Source organism: Drosophila innubila, chromosome X (assembly GCF_004354385.1).
Source record: "Drosophila innubila isolate TH190305 chromosome X, UK_Dinn_1.0, whole genome shotgun sequence".
Lineage (NCBI taxonomy): Eukaryota > Metazoa > Arthropoda > Insecta > Diptera > Drosophilidae > Drosophila > Drosophila innubila.
In genome coordinates this window covers 19,680,818-19,707,164 of record NC_047626.1, presented here as the reverse complement: position 1 = coordinate 19,707,164, position 26,347 = coordinate 19,680,818, and the positions used below count along the sequence as shown (strand labels likewise).

Sequence of the window (26,347 nt, the reverse complement as noted above, 5' to 3'; positions counted from 1 at the left end):
ATCCGATAAAATAGAAAGTGAAAACCTGAACAGGCCCGATTAAAATGTTGTATTTAATTTTATTTTCAGTGAATGTCATGAGAAATGTTATGAGAAATTGAAGCTAAAAAATGCTTACAAATTGACCTATTGCAATGGCGCCAGCTGTCAGTTTGTGTGATTTCCCGTCAAATCTGGTCTTTTTGTAAGGCCAACTGCGTAAAAAAAATGGGAATTGCGTAAAGCGGGAATTGTGTATAGTTTTGAAATGTGTTTGGTTTTATTTCGCTTTTTAATTTTGTCACTAGCTTGACGCAAACTATCATCTTCAGTGTTGCCAACATAGTTGTTGGCAGTTCGATTGATGGAAAAATTAGCAAATTGCATTTAGCTGAAATCTGGCTATTTTTACTATATATTTTGCTTTTTTGCTATTCATTGTTTTCTAAAAAAATAAATTATTAACTCTGTCTGCAATAATAAAAAAAAGATGCATTTGGTGTGTCGATACTCTGTCGATATTAAAAATTGCACATTTTCAGCAAACTGTCATCACTATGCGATGATCTTTTGGTAATCGAAATTCCTTTAAAAAGTTGGTAGCACTGTTTACGTTTGTTTTTGTTTGTTTGTAAATACAATTTGAGGTTTTCTAAGTGTAATGTGCGGAATATTTTGTGCAATAAGTGAAAATAATGAGGTAGCATGTGAATTGCACAGTGCATTGGAGCAACTGCTGCATAATCGTGGACCCGATGTTAATGACAAGTACTTAATTGATAACGTGCTGCTTGCCGGCAACGTTTTGTGGCAACAAGGCGCTGCGCCTCAAAAGCAACCCATAACTAAGGGCGAATTGTCGCTACTTTTCAATGGAGATTTGTACAATTTGGAGACAGACAAACCGGCAACACAATCCGACAGCGCTTGGCTAATGGAAAAGCTTACAAAATGCAACAGCGACAATGAGCTGTTATTGTTGTTGCAACAGCTGCAAGGTCCCTACTGCCTCATTCTCTACAATAGGTGTGTGTGTGTGTGTGTGTCTGTGTGTAAAACAATGATAACCATTTGACCGATTTCTTCAATATCTCAGATTGGTTGGGATACATATATGTATCTCAAGAAGTATATAGTAAGACTGTACTTCACAGGATCATTTCTGTAGTCAGTCTTCTTTTCTTACTTTCACACTAACTGAAAGCCTTTAACTGTATCCCAAGAAATAGAAGAGCTTTTTAAACTAAATATTGATTTTTGACCAATCGTTCCCATGACAGCTATTTGATATAGTTATTCGATCCTGCCAACATCAAAAATAAATAACCTGTATCAAGTTTTATTAAGATAGATTCAAAACTAAGAGACTTGTTGTTTAGAAACAGACTTAAAGACAGACTCAGCTTGTCTCTGATCAAGCTTTTTCATACTAAGCAATTCACTCCAAGTGTGAACCCCAAATTTGACAAACTAGCAGGTCGAATTTTCCAAAAAGCCGCTTAAAAGCCCGATCAAATCATCTCAGCTAAGTTGCGTGAAAATTTCAGCTTTCTAGGTCTAACGGCTTAGTCTCCACAATGATCAGTGAGCGAGTCAGTGAGTCGGAGCAAAGAGTTTTATATATATAGTAGGTCCTATGGTTAGGGCTGTGTAATGATCAGTGAGTCGGTCAGTGAATGCGGATATATAGATTTAATCTGTACAAATTTCGAATAATAACCTATTAAATCCATTAATTATAATTATTATTACTTTGTAGACATGAAAATACTTTGTACTTTTGCCGCGATGCTCTGGGCCGAAATTCGCTAATCATCGAGAGGGACGCACAGTGCATCAGGCTGTTGAGCACCTCATGCCACTTGAGGCAGACTAGTTCGCTGGAGCTGCCACCTCTCGGCCTCTATAAGCTGAAGCTTGCCGCATTTAACAAATGTGAACTTTATCCTTGGCAGTGCCTCAATGAGGGCACAATGCAACAGCTGCAAATACTGAACGCCACAATGCGCTGGGAAACGCATGTGGCATGCCCCATAGCGCCGCAATGGCTGAGCAGCGGCGTACAAACAACGGATATCTACGATCTTTATGATCTAGTGGACAAAACGGAGCCAAAGCTGGAGCAGCTCTATGAGAGATTACTGGACAATCGGCAGCTGAAAAAAACGCTGCAAACCTTTGATAAATTGTTGCAACATTCAGTGGCACAGCGTGTATTGAATACAGCGCCCGTTTGCCGCAATTGTGTGGCATGTGGCAAGTGTGGACATGCCAAAATATGTGTGCTCTTCTCCGGCGGCATTGATTGCACCATTTTGGCGCTGTTGGCCGACAAATTTGTGCCACAAACGGAGCCCATTGAGCTGATTAATGTGGCATTCGAAAGGGTTGCAAGTGCCACAACCGAGTCCAGTTGGAATGTGCCGGATCGTCAGACGTCACAGCAATCCTACGAGGAACTGCAACGTTTGTGCCCGCAACGCATGTGGCAGCTGCATGAAGTGAATGTGACACGCGATCAATTGAAACAACAATTGAGCTCACATATCCATCAATTGATCTACCCACTCCAAACGGTGCTCGATGAATCTCTCGGTTGTGCCTTCTGGTTTGCCGCCTCCGCTGCTAAGTCGACGGCACGTGTTGCACTCTTGGGCAGCGGCGCCGATGAACTCTTTGGTGGCTACACGAGACATCGCAATGCCTACAGACGAGCTGGCAACGATCTGAAGACATTGCACCATGAACTGGAGATGGATTGGCAACGCATTCCGGCACGGAATTTGGCACGTGATGATCGTGTCATTGCCGACTGTGGCAAGACGGCGCGTGCCCCATTCATTGAGGAGCATGTCTCCCAATTTGTGCGCTCGTTGATGCCACAACAGCGTTGTTGCTACTCGCTGCCCGAGGGTGTCGGTGATAAGTTGCTGCTCCGTCTCTATGGCTACAGTCTGGGATTACGGGATGCGGTGCTGCTCAAGAAACGCGCCATTCAGTTCGGTTCCCGCATTGCCGACAAGAAGCAACAGGCCAACCAAATATCCGAGTATCTCAGATTCGAGTCCTTGCAATTAAATTGATTATTTGGGCCAAAATCAGACATTCAGATACTTTTTAAACAAGGTTTCCCCTTTGTTAGACTCCATTTGATAGAACAAACTTTAACCTTTTATAATCTTTCAAGAAACATCATCAAATTCAGCAAATCAAATGAATAACGGCTTAAAATATGGTTTGAAAATGTCAGCGAATTAATTTAAAAATTTTTATTTAATATTACAATGATGATAGCTAAAATTGCTCACACTTGTCTGCCAAATAATTGTTTTCCAAAATGTAGAAAATATTTCTTTAAATTTTTTTATGCGTTGCAAAATCTTTATTTTATGAAACTTATTTATTAGATCAGATTTATCAGCAACTGAATTGATTACAAATTATAAGTAAGCTTAAGACATTTCTTATTTATACCCTTATTTCCGTTTTATACCCGAATCACAAAATAATTTTTTAAAATTTATTTACCTTCAAGGAATACTTAAAACTAATTTTTTTCTATTAAAAAAAATAGTTATATAAGATTATAGAATTAAAAAGTACAACGTTTATTATGCTAGAATTTTCTATGTAAGTCTAGACAATTTTAATAGCGTGCTAATTTGTGAGCGAATTCGAAGAATTCCATTTTTTGCTCCCAGGCTCGTACTTTGCTCTCAACAGAAGAAAAGAGCAGAGGAATTCGCAAAACTCGTATTGTTATGAAAAGTGTAGAGGTAGGTTTTTGTTGGGGTTACATATGAAAATGTTAAGCTTTTATGTTTAGCTAAAATCTTGTGATCACTATTGAAAGGAATAAAAAAAAAGGTTGAAATATTAAACTATCCAAAACATCAAGTGGTTTTAATTTGTGCGAGTCTACTGTATTTTCAATTCTAGCTGCGCTTAACTCTGAAGTGAAGTTTAACTCAAAACTTGAACAGAGTATGAGGCACAAAATTAGGCTTAAGACCTGTTTTAAAATAAGTTTTGCTTAAGCTTAATTTTCATCGTATTAAAAATGTGTTTTGGTTTTACATTCCACAGCTGCAAAGTTGAAATATTCCCAAGAAATTGGGCGAGCTATGAAGTTGTATATACATTTATAAATAATATATATAAATATATATTTAAGTGTATGCTAAGTACATAACGGACATACAGAATTATGTACAAAGGGAATTTATAAAATATATATAAAGTTATTTACAATACAAATTGCATAATTGGCTAATTATGGAATTAACTAAATTGGTAAGGAGAAGGCTCATAGATCATTTTTTGGCCATGCGACCGGCACGCTCCTTTGTGGGATCAGCCAACTCCCATGCGGGCTTATAGCAACCGGAGTCGGTTGCGTCCGGACTTGGATTGCAGCTGCGTTTCAAATGCGGATTGGGCAACGTGTTGGATTTGTAACCAATCGATGTATATCCATGAGAATACAGCGGACAATAGGGTACTTTGTACATGTGTATATAATGCCATATATCGTGATAGCTCCACTCCAGCAATGGATTCAAGCGCATCATTTCCGGCCAATCGCTGTCCGTTTTCTACAATCAAAGAGAGCAAAGAGTGAGAGAGAGTGCATGTGAAAGAGAGAGAGAGAGAGAGAGAGAGAGAGAGAGGAGAACTAACCTGCATCGATTGCAAACGCTCACAATATGGATCCGTATTGCGGCTACCCACAAATACGGCTTTAATCCGTGGCATATCCTGTGTCATGTGGGTGAGTGCCACCTTTAGTGAATCCTTATACTTGATCAACTGGACATCGTAGAGCTGCACACAGCTGGAGACAAACTCATCGATCTCGGCAAATGAATCATCCGACTCAATGTAGAGCATGGGTATATCCTTGCTGGCAATACCCTGGGATCGGCAATAGCGCATCAACAGATCCAAAAGGACCGTGCAATCCTTGCCGCCATTAAAGCAAAATATCAACTGATCCACACGATACAATTGCAGTGTTTCCTCAAAGAAATCATAGGCTGTCTGAAGCCTTCTTTCAATATGCACACGAATCTCCGGTGTGATTGTGACGGGACAATTGTTGACACATGAGGATGCACTCCTGTTGCTCCCGTTGCAAGTTGTTTTCTGGTTGTTGCTTGTGTTGTTGCTGGTGTTGTTGGTGTTGTTGCTCTTGCTGTTGTTTTTGTTGGGGAACATGTCAACAATATTGGACGACTTTGTTATCGTCGCCTGTTGTGTCGTCTGTATGCAACATTTGTTCATGTTGAATGAATTCAATTCCTGACCGACTGACCGACTGACTGACAATTCTGCTTGTTAACTCGACCGTGCCATTGTCCCGCTCTCTTATCTGCTCAAAAACCACAAACAATATAACTATTAAGTAGAAAAAGATACAGTCGAGTGAGCTCGACTGTTAGAGTTCCTGTAACATAAACATTCACAGAATAGAATAACTTTTGAGTTTATTCTCAGTTCTTTATCTAATTTTTATGATATATTCCGACTTTAATACTTAATATTCATACTAAAACTCAAGACCGTAGCTTTTAAAAGTGATCTTGTTACATTTTATTTTATTTGCGGGGACAAAATGAATTAATTTTAGAAAGAAAGAAAATTGATACAATTAGCTCATTATTAAATTTTACTTGATATTTTATGAATTATTCACTGAACGTAAGAGAAGTTTAAAAAAAAAAAAAAATTTATTTGTTTTTTCTGTTTTTTGAATCATTACACTTTTTGGAATATCATCAGACTTGAATTTTAAAATTCTCTAGTTTAACTGCTTTTAGTTGAAATCAAATATAACAGACTTTGTAAATTTCAAATACAGGGTATTAAAAAAATTTTCACTAAACTTAAGAAAAGTAAAAACAAAAAAAAAATTGTTTTCTTTTTTTTATGAATGAGTTTTTCTAGATGTTTGAATCAATAAAAATGTTTTTTTTTATATCCCCGGATTGGAATTTTAAATTTTTCTAGGTCAACTGCTCTCAGCTGGCAATTAATAAATCGACTCCGTAAATTTCAAGTACAGGGTCTAAATAACAATAATCATGTTAACTTTCACCACAGTGCACAACAGAGTGAACCTTCTTATATAATAATAATATTTTGTCTTTGGTTTTTGCAGATTACTGCACAGCCAATTGAATGCACAATATTCCAGATTACTGGTGGCAACATAAAACAATTATAATAACAATAACATATTTTGTGCAAATTTTGCGTTATCTGCACCACAAATTACATCACATAATGACACGTGCACTCACACAAACAAATACTCGCACACTGCTTTTACTTACAATTGTTAAAATGAGAATGTTACTGCTGTTGATATCGCCAGCAAACTTTATTAAAATGCAGCTTGCATTCGCAGCTGACTCGCCTTTTTTCCTTATATTTTTTTAAATTTCTAGTAATTACCATATGGCGCTGCCAGAAAGCGCACAAATCAGCTGTCTGGTAACTGGTTCACGAGACGAACTAGTTTGCTTTGGCTTGCAGCACTCTGGCAACGGTAAGAATAGTGCTGTAAAACGCGACGTTTATTTGAAATGTGTTGTGTTGAAAAAGCGTTTTATTTGCATTGAATTACATATTTTCGATTTTTGAATTTACATATAACAAATGTGTCTCTCTGTGTGTTTGTGTGTTTAAAGTTTAACAAAAACAATGCAATATACGCTTTACATAGAAAAAAAAAAAACAATACAAGTACATTTAGTTGCTAGTTATATATAAAATATGTATAACGAATGGGCACTGTCGGTTGTTGTTGTTGTTGTGTTTTTGTATATTGCTGCTCGTTAGCTAAACATCCACATTGTCAAGAACATTGTCAATGAGACCGACAACCTTCTGTTTAAAGCGTCGATTCTGTTTGCCACTCATTTCCTTCAAATAGGGATGCAGGCTGATTAAAAACGAATAATCCGCATCTGGCGGCGTACCAGCAACTGTTGCTGATCCCAGACCAGCTCCAGTTCCAGATGTTGCTAGCGATGCTGGAGCTGGTGTACTGGCAGTTGGTGGCGGTGTGTTTGCTGTACCAACAATATGTCCATGATGCGACAACATATTGTTGTGGTTTAGGCTGCTGCTGTTGTTGTTGTTGTTGTGGTGTAGGTGATGGAACTGCAACTGGTTGGCGTTGCTGTTGCCTTTTAGCCACTCGGTTAACTCCGTCCAATCGAGATTATTGCGTAATGCCGCCGCCATTGTCACCGGCAGTGTGACCAATGAATGTTGTGCAGCAGCAGCAGCAACAATTTTATCGTTATTCTGTTGCTGGTGATGTTGTTGATGCTCCACTTTGATGGCCTGCAATCTTAGTGGTGTCTGTGTTGCATTTCTATCATTATCATTATCATTATCCTGCTGATCCTGCTCCTCCTCAGACACTTGCACTTCCAACGGCTGAGCAACTGTTGCTGCTGCTGCAGCAACAACTCCAACTGCATCGCTATCGTTGCTGTCTTTGGTGTCCTCATCATGGTCAATGGCATTCGCATTCGCATTGCTGTGATGTCGCATCTGTCCAATTCGTGTCATTGGCTGTGTGCTCAATGTGGCCAAAAATGTTGCTGCCGTCGTCGATGTACTTGGTTTGCGCAACACCATGCCTCCATTTGGATTTGGATGTGGATTTGTATTTGAATTGGGATTGGGATTGGGATTGCAATTGGAATTGCTCGTGGCATTGGCATTTTGATGGGCATTCGGTGGCATTTGCTTGTGACACGCCCTCGACTTAGTGTAGGGTATCAGAAACTGCAAGTACTTGGACAAATAATATTTACGCTTGCCTCGTCCCGTCTGTGTACGGGCCAATTTCAAGGATCGCAGAAAACTGCTCCTGATGGTTCGCCAGCGTTCCCTCGAGTTGCGCACTTAAATTAGACCAAGACAATAGACAAGTTATAAAAGTGTAGTCACATTCGCTGGGGGGCTTGTGTGTGTGTGTTTATGACAGTAAATGCGCTATTAATGAAGCCATAAAATCCCTGAACAAATCACCTATCAACTTGGCATGAGTAGCGTAAGGAGCAACTGAACAATTCTGAAATGTATTCTAATATCTCAATTTGCTATAGAAAACCCTCTAGGATACCCTCTAGAGTACCTTTTTAAACTCCTTCCCTTTTTAAACACCCACTCATTAATTCTTCTGCAACATTCTTTATAGTTTCTTTTAAAGCAACCTCTATAACTGATCGTTATTTACTCCGAGCCGATTATTGAACAGTCTCAGTCTAGATATTCAATCGAACTGACTTTGAATAAGGAATGAATGTAGAGAGGTCAAACCATAATTAAAATGGCATTCCACTTGAAAATCGGAACCGTCTTGACAAAGTTATTCAAGTTTGAAGTTTTAGCCATTATCAAAATGACATTTCGTTCGAAAATCGGTTCAGTTTTGACAAAGGTATGATATTTTTTTAATATAAAGCAAAAAAAAAACTATTATTGTTCAAATGTGTCGGTTTTCGGTTCTTAAATAATAAATTATTTTGGTAACGGCTTCGGTTTCGTTGCCAAAAATAAAACGCTGAGTTTCGGTTAACGGTTCCAGTAACTAATCATTCGTTATGAAAAAAACTTAAATCATTTCAAACAATAATTATAAATAATTATAATAAAATTCCAAAATCTCAATAATTTAATTATTCACGCGTGTTCCAGATATGTAATCCAACCAAATATTTATGGTTTTTATTGTTAGGTTTTTATTTCTGGAAGGCCCCAGATTTACTGTAATTTAAAAGCTTGCATCTAATTGGAAGCTAACCTAAAAAGTGCGCTTAATCCCAATAAGGGACACTGTGCAGTGTTGTAAATGACAGCAAAATGATCGTTGCTGCAGTACAGTGTGGTTAAAGGCTGCGGCAGTTGCTGACAAAAAAAACTTAATTACATGCCAAAAGCGGCAAAACAGCAACAGCAGCAGCAGCAATAAAAAAACAACAATAACAGCAGCACCAGCAGAAACAACAACAACAAGCAAAGCAACGACTAATTGCATGCAAACGCCGCGCGCTGCGATTGCTGTGTGTGACACAGTGACACACCTACACACACGCACACATGGACACACTCATATACGGGCAACTTTATATTTACGTATATGTATGTATGTACAGTGGCTCTCAGCTCATTTGAAATTTAGAAATTTGAAATGAATTTATCTCTTAATGAAACGGAAATAAAAATATAATTTAAAAAAGATTTGTTTATTAATGTTTAAATTTAAATAAAGAATTTGTATTTAATAATAGGAATGTATAAGAAATGAAAAGAAATCATGGCTAAAAATGTAGTGGGTTCATTAAGCTGGAAGTCACTGTATGTACACAAACGCAGGCGAGTAAGTGCAAGTGAGTTGGCACGACTACAAATTGCGATTGCATTGAAATTGCACACACACAGATACACACACACACACACACATGTACAGACAGGGGCAGTGAAAAGCTTGCATCATAGGCGCGCGCCAGCTACATGCACACACACACACACGCATACACTCGCACATCAAATGAGCACGCAATTGCAATGCGAAAAATAAAGAAAACACAAAAAAAAACATACATAAGCAAACTAAAATGGAAATCTACAAATGAAAAGTTTCTGTTTCAATTTGTTGCATTTTTCGCAATATTATTGTATTTTTTTTGTTTTGTAATTGTTGCTAATGCTTATACCTGTGTCCTTTATCTCATTGGCCACATGTTGCCAAGCTTTTTGTACCTCCTCCTTTTTGCTGTAGCCCGGATGCGTGTAGTTCCACAAGCAAGCCTGCTTCTCAACGAGTTCCACAAATTTCACATTGAAAACGGGATCATCCTTGCGTGCCATGCTCGCGCAATGTGAACGCTTTACAACACTGGCACTGCACTGACTGTGGCACCGTTAAAATAACAACAACAATAACAGCAGCAGCAGCCACAGTAAACACCAAATACATTACACCACACAATTTCAGCGGTAAATGCGCGCGCTGCAGCTGTCAGTTGGGGGAGGTGGAGTGGGGGAGTCAAGTGCAGTCGATTGGATTTTTTCTTCTTGTTTTTTTTTTAGATTTTGCGCGCGCTCAACAGCTGCAACAAAACGAGTAGCACTTTATTGTTATTTATTTTGGATTTTGTATTTGAGTTTTTGCTATGGCACAGCAACAACTTGTCGCAACGAAAGCGCTGAGAAAACTGAAACTGAAACTGAGCGTAAAAGCTGACAAATAAAAGCTGCAACGTAAACAATGCCAAACATCAAATGCAGCAAACAGCAATAGCAACAACAATAACCAAAACAACAACAACAACACATCCAAAGCAGCTGCAGCGTTAATGATTAAAATAAGCTTGTGTTTGACTATGTATGTATGCGGATGTGTGTGCATGCAAAAAAAAGCTTTAGCTTTAACTCGCAACGATGACGTCGCAGTCGGCATTTGTTGCATGCAATATTAGACACACACACACACACACACAAACCATCACACGCATTGCAAATTGTGTCAGCCTTGCATGTGTGCACAAGTGCATGTGCATATTTTATGGAACTGCATACATGTATAATGTACATACATATGTACATATGTAATTTGGCACATTGCAGCATGTTTACATATTTATGAATAAATATGGCGCCAATTTAAATGTGTCGCTCTTCCCAACACTTTTAGCGAACAGTGGCAGCACCAATAATATTGGCAAGTTGTTCGTTTAGTCCACATGTTTGTAAAATGTGTGCATTTTATTCTATTTTATTTGTATTAAATCTAATATCTAACAATTATATTTTACAATATAATATAACAAGCCAATTTAATTGTTTGTTTTTTGAATGCGTTTTGGCTCGTCACAAAAATTCAAAAGGCCGCTCCTCACAAAATTTTTCGCTCACTGTGGCAACGTCGGCAACTGTTGGCTCCAACTCCGGTTCCGCGACTAGTTCACTGAGCGCATATGTAACATAATTTCCAGCTCGCTGACTTGTTTTGTTTTAGATTGACTTAAAATATGGCAGCAAGTGCTAAATTAATGGTAACCAGTCTGCTGCAGCACAGACTGACACAGGTGAGTGGTTCGCCGACAAGTGCCATTGATTATTCATACAACAAATGCCAATTAACAGCTCACGCGATCATTGCACACACAACCCGCACTCTTGTCCAACTTTCGCTCGTCCCGGGAAGTGCAACCGTTGGATCAATATCCCGAAGTTGAGGTTGTACACAATCCGCCCGAATGGAAGTTCGTGGAACGCCTGCTGCCGCCAACAACAGTGCCACAGCCGGTCGCCAAGGCGGCATATCCATCCGGGTGGAAGCCACAGGCAAGCGATGGCACAACTGATGGCTACTTTGTGGCACGCACCAAAAATCACATGGTGCCCGTCTATCTGCACACCCGCTTCCGCGGTCAGCGTCGCCTAACCGTCGTCCGACGCGTCCAGGGTGACATCTGGGCACTGGAACGTGATCTCCGTGCCGTCGTGGAGCGTGCGCGCAATGGAAAACTGTGTGCCACACGTGTCAACGAGCTAAGTGGTCAGATTCACATCCATGGCGACTACGTGGACGTGCTGCGGGAGCATCTCAAGGCTAAGGGCTTTTAGCTGCTTCCATTTCATGTTATAATTGCCTAGAAATGTGCTGCAATAAACAATTAAATGTTAAACTATACAACATTTCGATATAGTGACGATATTGAGTTCTAAACGCAAATAGCGACATTGTTATAAAATGTTTTTGTTGATGTAAATAAGCCTACAAGTTTCAAACTCATCTACATATATCGCAAGTATTTGAAATATTATCTATATACATAAAATAATCAAAAAGACCGCAATTCAAGTTACGACAAATAATTTCACAAAATTTCGAAAAAATATATATTTTTTTTTTGGTTGGTTTTCGGTAAGTTTGTTTTTCTGGAACACCCCTGAATAAGTTTCAAACGCATCTACACTTCAAGTATTTGATTTATTATCGATTATATACATAAAATATATCATGTATATACATATATATATCAAGTTTCGACAAAAAATTTTCACATAACATTTTTTTTTTTAACTAAAAGAATACTTTACTCTGTAAATTTCAATATAGACGCTTGCAATGTTTTCGCGTTTAGGACTCGATATAGTCAGAAAATCAAATTTTTATAGGATAATTCAGCAGAAAAGTTCTTTTAAGAAGGGAAGAAGAAGTTCTTACAAGTTCTTGAGAGGCTGTTTTGGAAACTGTAATACATATAGACTTAGATTCAGCGAATTAATCTTAAAAATAATAAAAGCCTATACCATATACAAAAAATAAATTTTCTTTAGAATATTGTACTCCCATATTCATCAAATTTGATCAGAATGTAAAAAGCTATACCGAAAGGTATTACAGCAAAATCACTTTTAAAATCCAAGTTAAATATCCCAGGACACAGATAAAGCACGGATTTCTTTTTTTCAGTAAATTGACTCGGAAAAAGCAAAGGAGTCAGTTGTTTTTTTGACCAAATTGAATGGGATTCTTGGCACACCCGCGATTGTGTTTTTGGTTGAAATATCTCAAGGAACAAAATCTTCATTGATCTTGAAAACTAAAGTTAGTTGCATATATAGTTAGGATTTTCATATATTGCACTCCCGAAAAATATTTCCGTCTATTTGTCTATGAAATTCGACTTAAAAATATGCACAAAAAAAACAAATTATTTGAGTCACTTAAATTTTTGTTCGCTTTTTTAATATTTTTCGGAACAAATATAACACAATTTTATTTGTTTACTTCATACAGCAGTGACTGTGTAAGCCTTTCGGCTACCTACATTTTGTTTTAGAATTGTTTAAAATCTAATGCGTTACACAATTAATTCGATTGATATTCGAAAAATTTAGAGAAAAAAAAATGGGATTTATTTTGTGTACAATTTGATGTTCGTCTCTAGAGTCTAGAATATATATGCTTATATAATAATTATACATATAATAAATTACATGCATTTACTGCGGGGATGTGTGACCTTTATTACACAATGTTTTCTCGGACAACAACGTGGTACGCGTTATTCATGGAGCTTTCAAAAGTTTTATAATTCATTATATACAATTTGCGTGCATAAGTTTATAACTAGATTAATTTATACTAAATGTATGCGCTTAAAATTAGTTACATTTGTTGTATCTTTCTTGATTTTTTGTTTTTCTTGTTTGTGTGTGTTTGTTTAGACTAAGCAATAATAAGTCATAGCATAATTGAACGTAAGATCGCAATCGTAAGATCGTAATGATAATGTTAGGGGCAGCAGTTAACAACAATAGTGAGGTGAGTGGAGGAGCAGCCGCTTGTGTCAGGTAAATTCCGTGTTGCGGGCATGCACATGGGCATAAGCAGCAGCAGCTGCACGCCACCGTTATCCATTGGCCCCCGCCATTGCGGTGGCCGTTAAGGGTACGCCCACCAGACCACTGACTCCACCCGCCGTTGATGTGGCACCACCGCCAGTTGCTGCCACGGCCGCCGTTGAGGATCGTTTGAGCGCCTTTCGTATAATGGTCCAATCCTCCATAATATCCTCTTCGCGCAGCATATATACAACATAGGGACCCGTAACAGTGACTGCCTTTTTTCGTCCCGGTCCTCGCACTTTACTTTGCCGCTTGTCATTGCCCCAATTATCCCACGAGATCTCCACATTGTGACGATCCTCCTCGAGCCGTCGTATGCGCTCCATTAGATCCTCCCGCAGATAATCTAAAGTCATTTGCTTTTCACTCTGTAAGCAAGATGAAAATGCATATAGATATGGTGACTTTGGCCTAGAGATTGGGTTGGGAACATACCTCAAAGTGTTGGGAGGCTGCCTGCTCCTCGGACAAGTATTTGTGTTCAATGTTTTGCAGGCGAAACTTGCGCAAGACGTCGGCGACCTCAATCCGCGTGCGATACACCTTGTCCAGTTCCTTCTGTGGCTGTACAAACTCCTCGGATCTTCCAGATCGCACCTCGGACAGTTGCCGCTCAATGAGACTGATTCGCTCGTAGTAATATTGTTCTCGCAATTGGCTAAACTGCCGCTCCAAGCTCGCTATTAATGGTTACGGATAATTGTTATTTACAATTGAAGTCCACAAAATTGGCGCCAATTTATGCATACCCAAGTCTTCCATATGTTCAGCTCGACGTCTCTCAATTTCGCTGGCATCCATTTCGGATGAATCATCGGAGTCGCATTCATTGGCCTCCTCCTCCTCCTCGTCGGAGGTGTCGTGTGCCTGGCTAGAGTTCGAGTGCTCCGACTCTGCCCCAGAGACGTCGCCCTCAGCATCCGATTCGCCATTTTTTACTGGCATTTGTGTACCTCTCGTTTGTTTATGTTGCTCACGCGGTCACGTTGCTGTTATTGTTATTGTTGCCGACAATAGCACTCGTTTTGCACGGCGGTGTACAACTGTGATTTGATTTGATTATTTTTGTATACCTCCCACTTTGTTAACAAATCGAGTGAAAAATGTTGGAGCTGCGAATTGTTTTGTGCTGCAGCTGCAAAAAGTGTTGGCTGACGACGCAACGAGCTCCAGTGTTGTACATTTCAATGTTATCGATTGCTTAAGCATATCGATGTATCGCTTCGAGCAGCTTAGCTATTTTAAAGCTAGTTCTGGCTATTTTTAAAAATCGATGCTAGAAAAATTTGAAATTAGCTGGAAATATGGCTATGATTTAGTTTTTTTTTTTAGTTTATTAGCAATAATTTGTGATAAATAAAAATAAAAAATTTTATGAACAGTTTGAAAATTCTATTTTGCTCAGTTGTTCATGCCTAATCAGTCGTCCTGTTTTGTTCAATTGCTCATCTTTGCTCTAGTTTTCCTTAGCACTTGTAGATCGGAAAGAACATTTTGCAAAGATTCTGTTAGCTAATTTAGAGTTCTTGCTCGTCTTTTCAAAATATACTATACACATTTTTTTAATTTTAGTTCTATGTATGTAATACATACTATGTATCATATCACAATGAACAAGTGAGAAACTGAGCAATCTGAGTGAGAAAGAACAAGAGAACTTGTTCACCTAAATGAGCTGTGTTTATCCATTTTGCAGCGCGATTTCAGCTACTTTCCGAATGCTTTCCAGCCAGAATAGCTATTTATTTTTCTCTAACAAGTTGGCAGCACTGTATATAATACGTTGAAGGCAGCTCCAAGTAAACAGCTGACGTATGAGTATGAGAAAAAACGAGAAAAACAAATAGTCAGTGAGATAAATACGTGTTAGATTTGCGGCATAAAACGTTAGACAATTCAATTGTGATTGGCATCAGCGATATGGAAACACCGACCGCCGATGATTTGCTACAGTTTCGCGACTACAGCGCAACAAATAGCGGCGCACCAGCACAAATCAATGTGAACTCGCCAACGCATGCAACTGGCGGTGGCGGTGGTATTGGTAGCGGCAACTTTAACGCACAGCGCCAACGTGGTGATCCACTGGCCGATCTTATCTATGATATGAGTAATACGGCACAGTCGATGACTGGCGGTGGAGGCGGTGGCTCTGGCGGTGGCTCTGGTGGTGCACAAGGCGCCTCAACGGATGCGGCAGCTGGCGGTGCACGTCTCTCCTTTCTGACCATCGAATACTATCAGCAATTCTTTAACGTGGACACATATATGGTGATGGAGCGTATTGTCAACTCGATGATACCAAAACGCGCGGCTGCCAACTATTTGCGCATGAACATTGGCGAGAATCCGGATTTGTATGGTCCCTTCTGGATAACCATAACGCTGGTAGGTATTTGAAAATAAATATATAAAATATAAAACTAAAGTTTGTCCTCCTTTTTAGATCTTCTCGATTGCGATTAGTGGTAACATTGCCAGCTATTTGCAGCAGGCAAATGAAAAGTACCACTGGCATTATAATTTCCATCTGGTCTCTTATGCTGCCACCTGCATATTTTTATATGCCAACATTCTGCCAGCCATTCTCTGGGCACTCTTTAAGTATAGTCTCAAGCCGGTGGATCAAGCGGATGCCGTTGAAACGGACAGTGTAAGTTTAACTTTGACATGCACTTGAATGTTGCATCTCTTACTCACTCATGCGCTCTCTCTCTCTCCTTTCTTTTTATGTATTTTGTCTTGCTCGGTGTATGCAGGCGAGCTACACGCCCACTTTGTTGTCCCTCATGTGCATCTATGGCTACAGTTTGGCCATCTATATACCCGTTTCCATACTCTGGGTCATCAATGTAAGTATTTCTATTTATATATGAACATAAATGGGTATTCCCAGTATCCCAGTATCTTTAAATTTACCTTTGATATAATGTTTGCTTACGTGTTTAATGCCTTTTACCATAACTATTTTCATTAAAAAAGACAAGCTTTGAAGACTTGTCGTTTTCGAATTATTTATAGAAAACAATGCATCGCGAACGCGACAGAAAAATATAAGTAATTTTTTACTTTATCTTTAAAAATCCGAAAGTCTGCGAAATGTGGCGAGTAATTTAGAAGAAAATATTCGTTAACCATAATATAAAAATGTAGTTTTCCATTTTAAGAATTATTTTGATTTGTTACTATTATTTTTATTTATTTTACAAGATTTCTTAGTTATGTCTAACGCAACATCGCGAAAGTGACAAGATTTCCACCTAGGTTTTTGTTGCAGAAAAAGAAATTTGCTTAAATAATTGATATAATACATACTCTCCATTTTGAAAGTCAATTTGTAAGAAAACTTGAATAGAAAACTCAATTAATTCATATATTCATTCGGAATAATCATTCTAGTTGGCTTATATATGTGTTAATTGTTTAAATAAGTAGCTTAAACTTTTTTTTCGAATGAAAATTTAACAAATTTAAGTTTTTGGCCGCGGTGGACCTTTCTGTGGAATTGCCCATATTCTTTTTATTCTATTTATTTTTATTACTCCCTATTAAATATTTATTTCGACTCGTGTCACTATTACTACACACAGAAGTAGAAACACTTTGAAAATTTATAGACATTTATAGACAATATGATGATTTAAATTTGACATTTAGCTTTATTTATTTAACTTCTATTAAAGTTATATTTTTTGATTTGACTTAGTAAATTTAGTTATAAAAGATCTATTGAGTTTTTCCCTGTTTCTAATGTAAAAACTCTTGTTTTTATTGCAGATATCATTATTACAGTGGCTGCTGGTTATAACGGCCGCAATGCTCTCTGGCACCGTGCTGATTGCCGTGCTCACTCCTGCGCTACGCAATTCACAGTATTCCCTATTTCTTATCATTGGCATACTCAGTGCTCACGTTGTTCTGGCTGCCGGATTTCTGCTTTACTTCTTCCATAGTCCACCCGATCCTTTGACGGGTCTCAAGATGACACCGCCACCACCCGTTAATGCCATACAAAAGATGGTCACCCAAGTAGTGTCCGGAGATCTGCCGCCGTCTAATCAAACGGGCTAGATAATATATACATTCCTGTGCAAATTACAGGCGACAAATATACTTTTTTTTAATAATATCTGTTGTACATTAAGTTCCACGTTTTTTTATCTTTCCCTATTTCCTTGGTCTGACAAATATATCTACATGGATGCATATAACGAGATGATACACCGGATGCAGCCAGAACTGCAGCTGTACTTTAAATAAATTCTTAATTGTTAGTCTACACAAATGAGTTTGATTTAAGGGCTCTACAATTTATAACTCTTCAGAGGGAAGGCTCCGTCGTCCACCTAATGATTAAATGATAAAATGGGTCAAAGAAGGATTACCTTCGGGAAATAATACTTTTAGATCTGATTGAAATGTAAAAAATTTGACTTTTTGTAAAGACATCTAAAAAAGTACTAAATTTTTTATACAACAGTGTAATTTTTATAGGTTTTATTCCTACGACAGTTATATGATTGAGTAAACTAATTGGTTTGGTTTTAATATATGTTATAACTGTTGCCAAAAGAAGAAACTGTACCAAATTTCATTAAAGGAAATCTCGTAAAAGCCCAGATCATATAGATAGTTAGGGCATTTTGTTAGGTATAACTTTATATACGCATATTATAGAAATAATAATACGTAAGCTTGTTGGTAAATTATGTAACACCCTTCGTGCTGCTTTCGTCACTAACGCGAACTGCCGTCCGCAGTGACTACAAGAAAGTTTTGAGCTTTTGTGGTAAATAAATGAAATTTTTATAAATTCATACATCCAAACAAGATTATATTATATTATATGAAAATAGTTAAAATTATTGGTCTAGCATAAATTTGATAACTTTAAAAGCGTTCTATTTGGTATAAAGAGCATTGTAAATAAGTCGAGGCTAAAGCTTTAAGATAAGTATATGTAAATACTTAAATTTATATGCATCGCATTTAATTTCCAGGTTCACAAAATGTGCTCCAGAGTTGCCCAATTGTTGTTGCTGTTTAGAGCATCACTAATATTCTAATGGTAAAGCGAGCACGTGCACACACACACACACATACAATCACCCACACACACACATACTCGCACACATACAAAGATATTTGTGCATAGATTCGTGTGACGAGCATCCCCTGCGATGGGGTGGCTCAACTTGGGTTGTGTTCGCTTTGACTTGGATGCCAGTTGAGTTGAATTCTAGACACACATACACACAGATACACACACACCCACACAGTCACACATACACCTACAAACACAATGAGAAAACACGCTCAAGCAGCGCTTTTTTGGGCATTCGATTGTGTTGTTGGTTTTCCCTCAACGAGTTTCCTCAATCCTCCATTCTTCTTCACACCCAGTCCAACAACTCCACCATTCTCTCTGTCCACCACTCTTCATTCTGGTTTGCTGTTGTTGAAATGTGCTTTGGTGAATTTTATTCGCTTGGTTTATTTATTCCAGCAATGTGCAAATTATTTCTACGGGTGCAACATCTATTTAAACTGGGTGTTTCTTCTCAGACATAAAAACTCGACCGATGTTGTTTTATTAAAAATGCAACAAAAATTAACAACAAAACGAATACTTAAAAAACTACTTCTTTAATTTCCATAGAGCTTATCTGAAATTTATGGAAATGTTTATTAATTTGCTTAAATACTATACACGCACAACGAACTTTCAGCTTTAAAATATGAATTTTAGCAAAATTTTACAGGGTATAAGAATTTCCAATTATGGCATTCTTTATTGAAAGCTAAGTTTTTCACAATTAAAATTTGTTCACTGTATTTACTTACTTATTCATGAACCTACCACAAAATGTCACCCTGTTCTTTGTATATACTCGCTAGAAGAGCTGCATGAATACACAGTGAGAGCCAGAGTAAAACTGAGTGAGTGTACACCTACATATGTATGCTTGCTGCAATACAGTGTAGACACAATAAAAGCAACGACTAGTTCCTAGCTTAAAATTTTAAATTTATAATAAGTAAATAAACAAAATGTTTTTCATATGGCAATTATTTTTGTACATTGCTAACTAAAATTTTGGCTATAACTTAAATTAAAAAATTAACTTGTTGTTTTTCAATTATATCGAAATATTTAATTTATATACTTTTATATGAATTGTAGAAATTGATTCGAATAAATTTTAATTAAAATAATATTTGATTTAAGTTTGAAATTTTCTGTCGCTCGTCGTGTGCATTTTTGCAGTGTTTAAATACATGCAATATTTACTTTCATCGAGCACATATGTGTATGCACATACACATTTGATCACGTCATACACACACATACACACGCACATACGATGCATATAAATAGAGGGATAATTTCTCAATTTCAAATGCAAATATTCCAGCAACGCATCGTTAGATTTGTCTGTTTTTTTACCCTGTAAAAATTTAATACAATAAAATGAGGGTATAATTTGTACACACACACAAACATATATGTATTTGAATTTCATTATGTATCTTAAATTTTTCAAAAAATCTAACAATAAATACGAAAGTTACTGAAACATTTCCAAAACACTGAGTATGTTCTAGTCGAGCATGAAAAACATTTGCAAGTTGCATGATTCTTTTACTGTTACCTTCCTTTTGCCTTTACACCTTTCTCCTTTCCGATTTACCGATATATTTGTGTGCGAGCGAGACAGCCACAGCGTTTGTTGCATTCTCTCTGCTCTACTCATTTCACTCACTCGTGAGTGTGTAAGTGTATGAGTGAGAGCTGAATTTACACGTATACATTCATGCGTGAAAATGATGTGACTTTGTATGTGGGAATGGAATGCTGCATAGTTTGGATTGCAGGGCGTATACGCAATGTCAGCAGCAGCGCGGCAAATGCGAATGGGAAACGTTACTTGTAATTGAAACACAAAATTCGAGTTATCTTTTCATGCATTTCAATTAAAATGAATATATAAGTATTAAATTGCGCAAATATGCATAAATTAAATGCAGAAATGTTTGGTAAAAGATGAAACTCGTTGTGTGGATTGACTGACTGGTGGATTGCTTGAAAGATGGATTGAAAAATAGCTCACAAAATAACAGACTGACTAATTGACAAAGAGTACTGACTGATGGACTGCATAAAAAACTGACTGATTGATTGGAAAAAATGGCGATCTGAACGAATAAATGAATAACTGATTCAATTTCAAAGGTATACTATATTCCCCCTAGGTGGAAATCTATTTAACTACATATACAAACATGTATACGTAAAATTTATCTGATTACTTTTTATTGAACGAAAAAGTTTAATCCAAATAAAGCTTACAATGAATATTAAATGTAAAGCACTTTAAAGGCTTAAAAGGAAATTAACCCCGATGGGAGGATAAGTACATACATATATACACTGATAAAAAAAAGTTCTAAGATCAAGATTTTGGTCTCAAAACTAAGAAGCCTTAAAATTCAAAAAATAAAAAAATTAAAGGAAATTTTTTTGTAATATATAATTTTTCTTATTGTTTTATTTCGAAATATATAATAATAATAAAATTTGACATATTTATACTTTCTTATCAATTTAAAATTGTTATTTATGTATTAAAAACTGCGATTTTTAAATAAATATTCTTAGTATTAGTAATATGGTCTTATTTTAAGAACAAAATATTTAAGATGAATTTCAGAAGTTGGTCTTTTTTTTTTAGTGTAGTAAAAATATATAGTATAATTACTTAAATAATAAATATAATAAGATTAAGAATAATAATAATATTGAAAAGTCTGGTTGAAGTTCAAAATGCGAATTGATCGACTACGAAGTTCTAAGAATGTTTATAAAATGCACGGCCAATGCAGAAATAACCACAGATATTTGTTAAATAAATACGTACGCGAATATATATTTGCATATGAGAGTTTCAATAAAGCCACCAACAGCCGCTGGCCATGTTGATTATTTTCCAACTGATTAGTATGCGTTTCGGGAAGCAGAATCAGGGGTAGAAATGAAATTGAGGAGGGAAGGGGGCTGGCAGACACCTTCCCCTACCTTTTGTAAAAGCACTCATCGTTGTCGTTGCGGAAACGGAAGTCACTCGACAGCTGCTTTGAGAATTTTCATTCTTTTTTTTTTTTTTTTTTTTTTGATAAATTAGCCAATGTGCAGCGACTTGTGAGACATTTGTTGTTTTTGAAATTTCTCCCATTGCCACTTAAAGCAATTAGTCGGTCATGTGTGTGTGTGTGTGTGTGTGTTGCATAAACCCATTCAGCCACCCTCGTTATGCATTTGAAGCGTTAAAATGCCACTTGAGGACTGGGTAAACTCTGCATGTGGTTGCGGTTTCTTCCTGTGCCTCAAAAATGTCGACCAGTAACAGCAACCGACTGGTCACATGGGGGACAAGAAGGGGGATGATTAAGCCAAAGTGCATAAAACATATTGGCCAATTCGAGTCGTTAAAATCCACTTAATTTAAGGATGTAAATTCTGATTTTAATAGATGGAAGTTTGATTTTATGCCATGAACTTTGTTCAGGATTTTGTTTTCTATACAGGAATTATATATTTTCTTTCGAAACTTTGCCCTGTAAATTCGGACTAATATTATAATACGTTCATACTTATTAATCCCTTTACTGAAGCTATTCCTTTGAGGTCAAGATTTCACTCATCCGAAGTTGCAGAAATCTTATTTCCAGCTTCTATTCTCTAAAGCTGCATCGTGTAAGACTTGGCTAATATCCTAAACCTTTCTTTTTGTTTTTGTTTGGTCGAAAGTAAAGCCATTTCTCTTTATTTTCATTATACTTGTAAACTTTGTAATCCGGACATCACCCAATTTTATTACCTCTTAAATCCGGCCACAAATGTTTTTCTTTGAAAAAAGTCATACATGTAGCGAAAATAAGTGCAAAAACAGTCAGTCAGGCGAATTTTAATGCTTTGAGAACTATCCGTTTATATATTTTGGTCTTGGAAAGAGAGTTATATTTGTGTTAAACTAAGGTTGGTAAATCCGTAGCGTCGGACAAAAATGTTAAGTCTTTAAATTGATAAGAACTATAAGAGGGGTTTTTTTATACATTATTGTTTATTTTTTTAGTGACATAACAGAACTCTCTAACTAGACTGGAAAAATGTCTCCAAAAACTAGTGATGTAAATTCAAACTGTGAATCGAGTGTAAAATGGAAATTTAAAAATCGTCAAAAAACAACCGAGCTGTCGAACACTCGTCAAATAATACAATGGGTTACAAATATTGAGTTTTCCCAAAACACTTATTTTTTTTATTTAAACAGCATCAAGGGGAAAGTATGGAAAAAGTTGACATGAAAATTGATTTAATTAACTCGATTAATCGTCAAAAAAAAAGTATTGTGTTAAGTACTTGAAAATCGCTTTCCAGAAAATCAAGTTGTCGATTTTTCAATGTATTTTTACATCTTGGATACTCTATATCCATATTGAATATAGATGTATATGTACATATATAAAATAAATCAAAAAAAATCGAAGATGAAAGTAAATTAATAAATAAATTAATTCATTTGGTAGAAAAGTTTTATAAAGAATTCATTTCGTAGAAAAACTATATAAAAGAATCATACTTGGAATTTCTGTAGTCTATTGAAAGCCTCTCATAAATTTGTCGAATTATTTGCTATTGGAGAAAATGTCCAAGAGCATCATAAATTAATCTCATTAAAATTGCAATTCTATCCCAACTTGCTTGAAACTAAAGCGGCTTCAATGAGAAATTATTAATAGAAATGTCTTTGTTTTCTAGCTAAATTCAGCATTTAAGTGTGTTGATTTGCATACCCTGTACTAGGGGTAAAAAGCAGGTATGCACGGCTGTTGTAAGTATAATTCTGTTCAGTTTCTGTAGCATATTGACATTATTGTCGTAACTGTACGATTTGGTTCAACACTTTTTGTTGCTTCACTTACAGGGAATTAAACAGTCTTTAAAATATACTCTCTTCGTAGCTAAGGACTATTTATAGGCATACTATTTATAGGTTAGGTTGCCTTTTCCTTATGCCAGTTTTCCGCATATTTGATTAGCTTATTCGAAGCTTGCACATGCTTATCCAACTGGGAGTTCATCTGAGTTTCGGACTTAAGGAACTTGGCTGAGCGTAAGGATTGATTAGAAGGGGCGTGAGTTGAGCTGGTGTGTTTTTTATGGAGAGGGGGAGTGTGACACGTGTTTGGAGGCAAGTGGCCTATATGGCTTTAATGCCAGCGCAATTTTTGTGCTAGTCAAGTTAAGGTTAAAGAGATGCTACAATTATTGAGAAAAGAGATGAGAGTTGACCAAATCCATATATGGAAAAAAGTCGCATGATGAAGGAGAATGGGAGGGGGGGGGGAAGGTAGGTAAGTGTGGATGCCGATGCCGGCCGGCGCTTTTTCGGGGCGTGTCTCTTCGCCTCGCCTACTCGCCAAAAGCTTGACACAATTTCGGATGCGGCAGCGTCGGCGGTTGTGTATCCTGCGTTCTGCAGGATGTTGCAGCCCCGTGACGAGTTGCTCCAATTTCAACTACAATGGAGGAGGCGGAGAGGAGTGGTAGGCTGCCGAAAGAACTCTACACGGGCTCGACTGCGCCCCGGCATAAGTCTACACACGCTCCAGAGGCAGCGCCCCTACGGGAGCTTTTCACTAAAAACAAAGTGGAGAAACAAATACAAGAATACTACAATCGAGTGAGCTCGACAGTGAGATACTCGCTAAAACTAAAACTAAACTCTAAAACTATTAAAAAATAATATATATTTTTATTTTAGTAAAAATTTGAGTTATTAGTTTTACCGAATTGCAACTCAGATATAAAAAAAACTTATTACAAATTTGACTTTTTAATGATTTTTAGACTCCGTAGATTCTTCTATATTGCAGGCAGGTCAAGCTTGTTTCTTTTTTTGATCGGACCACTATATCATATGGCGCCCATATGAACAATCGGTCGAAAATCAAGTTTTAGTAAGATAAACTTTTTTGTTATATGAGATATCATAACCAAACTTATAAAATATGCATTTAGGTTAGTCCTATACATTCTTACTGAAGTTGGTTCAAATCGGACCACTATATCACATAGCTGTCATAAGACCGATCGGTCGAAAATCAAGTCTTAGATCGAAAAACTTTTTTGTTTTTTGAGATATTATAACCAAACTGATATAATATGTATCTTACTTGGTTTTATATATCCTGACTACAGTTGGTTCAAATTGGACCCCTATATCATATAGCTGTCATGGGAACGAATGGCCGAAAATCAAGTCATAGAATGATAAACTTTTTTGTTTTATGAGATATCATAACCAAACTTATAAAATATGCATTAGGATTAGTCCTATACATTCTCTCTGAAGTTGGTTCAAATCGGACCACTATATCATATAGCTTACATAGGACCGATCGGTCGAAAATCAAGTCATAGTATGACAAACTTTTTTGTTTTTCAAAATATCGTAACCAAAATGATCAGTCGAAAATGTAATACAGCGCTCTGCAAGGGCGTCAAGTGAGCAGAATATTTTTGAAATTTTCGCAGTCTTAGCTTTTTCTATTGTAAGTGCGGGGTCTCCGACAGTCGAGAATGCTCGACTGTAGCTCCGTCCATCTAGTTTTTGTCACATTTTGCCGTACGATTGTAGAAATGCTTATGTTGGTTATATTAAACCTGCTAAAAAATCCTTGAAAACAACAGAGATCTTAATAACATTAATTTTGGACTGATCGTTCCTAAGGCAACTATATGATATGGTAACTAATTGCAAAATTGTAAGTCAAAAATTCTGATAAAATTTGAAAATAGCTATGTATATCGACTTGCCTGATTAATAATATATATTATTTTTAGAGTTGCAGATGCCTTCGGTTACATACATAATCAAAAAATTATCATACTACACTTTGGTAGCGGAGTATAAAATGCAGAAAGCTTTTTGCGCTGTGCTTTGCGCAGTTGCATTGATTTTGTTTTGCCTGCATTTTCGTATATAGAGCAGAGGCACCACACCACCGCACCACCCTCTTAGCTGATTATGTATGCAGCACAGCTTTTGGCTTAGATAAGACGAATGGTGAATGCCCAAGCGGACGCTAGGATCCGGTTGCCTAGTGTCCCTCCAGTGCACCACCCAACCACAGCGGCAATGTGGTGGTGCGAGGGTTCGGTGGTCGGGTGGTGCCTTTGGCAACGGCCCAGCAACCGCACATAATTTCATTATTTATTTTAATTAATTGAAATTGTTCAAAAGCAACTCCATTTACTCTTCCCTCTCATTCTCTCTCTATACCTTCTCCTGTTTCTCTCTTTTTTCCTCTTCATCTTGCATTCTCTTTATCCTTCAGCTGTTGACCCGAATGTAACTTGAGCTCTCTAATTGCAATTGACGAACCCTCCGAGCGATTCTCCCATATATCTAACGGTAGTTGCAGCAGTCCTTACTTTGCATACGACAAGGAAGTGGGGAAAGCTCTCAAATGAATTCAGTATCTAATTATTAAAAAGAAAAGTACTCAAAGAACAGAGCTAAAGTAATAATCTGCAACGCGGATTTTCAAGAGCTCTTCATTAATGTTCGATGTTCAAAAAGAGGGGGAATAACTAGCTAGACTTGTTTTTTTTAATGTGCAATGTAATATTAGAATGAATTCTTACTTTTTGTACCAAATCCCTATCAACTTTGATCTCTACATTCTGCAGCAATAAGATTAAACATATTAGATTACCTCAAATTATGTTTATTAGAGTGCATCGATTTGTATGGGCCAAACAAAAATTCAGATATGGTATCCCATGTTCGTAATCTACGGTCAATTCTAAGATATTTTCCAAGTCCTCGCTTTTTAAGTTGAAAAAGGTGATTTTTTT

General features: G+C 37.0%; 6 protein-coding genes and 1 non-coding gene across 7 annotated transcripts; 4 read left to right on the top strand and 3 right to left on the bottom strand.

Moving 5' to 3' along the window:
- The first annotated feature begins 589 nt into the window (after window positions 1-589).
- On the top strand, window positions 590-3,183 carry LOC117780955 (asparagine synthetase domain-containing protein CG17486). Its single transcript, XM_034617659.1, has 2 exons — window positions 590-1,005; window positions 1,739-3,183. The coding sequence occupies exons 1-2, from the start codon at window positions 641-643 to the stop codon at window positions 3,060-3,062; spliced, it is 1,689 nt and encodes a 562-aa protein (XP_034473550.1). The 5' UTR covers window positions 590-640; the 3' UTR covers window positions 3,063-3,183.
- On the top strand, window positions 1,117-1,194 carry LOC117794380. Its single transcript, XR_004618419.1, has one exon. It is a non-coding gene; the product is annotated as a small nucleolar RNA U3 (small nucleolar RNA).
- Window positions 3,184-3,428: 245 nt separating the features above from the next.
- On the bottom strand, window positions 3,429-6,447 carry LOC117780974 (probable FAD synthase). The gene is made up of 3 exons (XM_034617681.1): window positions 6,315-6,447; window positions 4,660-5,350; window positions 3,429-4,574 (listed from the first exon to the last, which is right to left on the bottom strand). Exons 2-3 carry the CDS (start codon window positions 5,260-5,262, stop codon window positions 4,293-4,295), a joined length of 885 nt encoding a protein of 294 aa, XP_034473572.1. The 5' UTR covers window positions 5,263-5,350; window positions 6,315-6,447; the 3' UTR covers window positions 3,429-4,292.
- Window positions 6,326-10,237, bottom strand: LOC117780966 (homeobox protein 5). The gene is made up of 2 exons (XM_034617670.1): window positions 9,717-10,237; window positions 6,326-7,901 (listed from the first exon to the last, which is right to left on the bottom strand). Exons 1-2 carry the CDS (start codon window positions 9,868-9,870, stop codon window positions 6,823-6,825), a joined length of 1,233 nt encoding a protein of 410 aa, XP_034473561.1. The 5' UTR covers window positions 9,871-10,237; the 3' UTR covers window positions 6,326-6,822.
- Window positions 10,238-10,950: 713 nt separating this feature from the next.
- LOC117780985 (probable 39S ribosomal protein L49, mitochondrial) lies at window positions 10,951-11,696 on the top strand. Its single transcript, XM_034617691.1, has 2 exons — window positions 10,951-11,090; window positions 11,149-11,696. Exons 1-2 carry the CDS (start codon window positions 11,034-11,036, stop codon window positions 11,629-11,631), a joined length of 540 nt encoding a protein of 179 aa, XP_034473582.1. The 5' UTR covers window positions 10,951-11,033; the 3' UTR covers window positions 11,632-11,696.
- Window positions 11,697-12,907: 1,211 nt separating this feature from the next.
- Window positions 12,908-14,589, bottom strand: LOC117793714 (breast cancer metastasis-suppressor 1-like protein). Its single transcript, XM_034634096.1, has 3 exons — window positions 14,172-14,589; window positions 13,858-14,102; window positions 12,908-13,790 (listed from the first exon to the last, which is right to left on the bottom strand). The coding sequence occupies exons 1-3, from the start codon at window positions 14,365-14,367 to the stop codon at window positions 13,428-13,430; spliced, it is 804 nt and encodes a 267-aa protein (XP_034489987.1). The 5' UTR covers window positions 14,368-14,589; the 3' UTR covers window positions 12,908-13,427.
- A 625-nt stretch (window positions 14,590-15,214) lies between these two features.
- LOC117793832 (protein YIPF1) lies at window positions 15,215-17,701 on the top strand. Its single transcript, XM_034634254.1, has 4 exons — window positions 15,215-15,810; window positions 15,869-16,075; window positions 16,182-16,274; window positions 17,200-17,701. The coding sequence occupies exons 1-4, from the start codon at window positions 15,343-15,345 to the stop codon at window positions 17,491-17,493; spliced, it is 1,062 nt and encodes a 353-aa protein (XP_034490145.1). The 5' UTR covers window positions 15,215-15,342; the 3' UTR covers window positions 17,494-17,701.
- The last annotated feature ends 8,646 nt before the right edge of the window (window positions 17,702-26,347 follow it).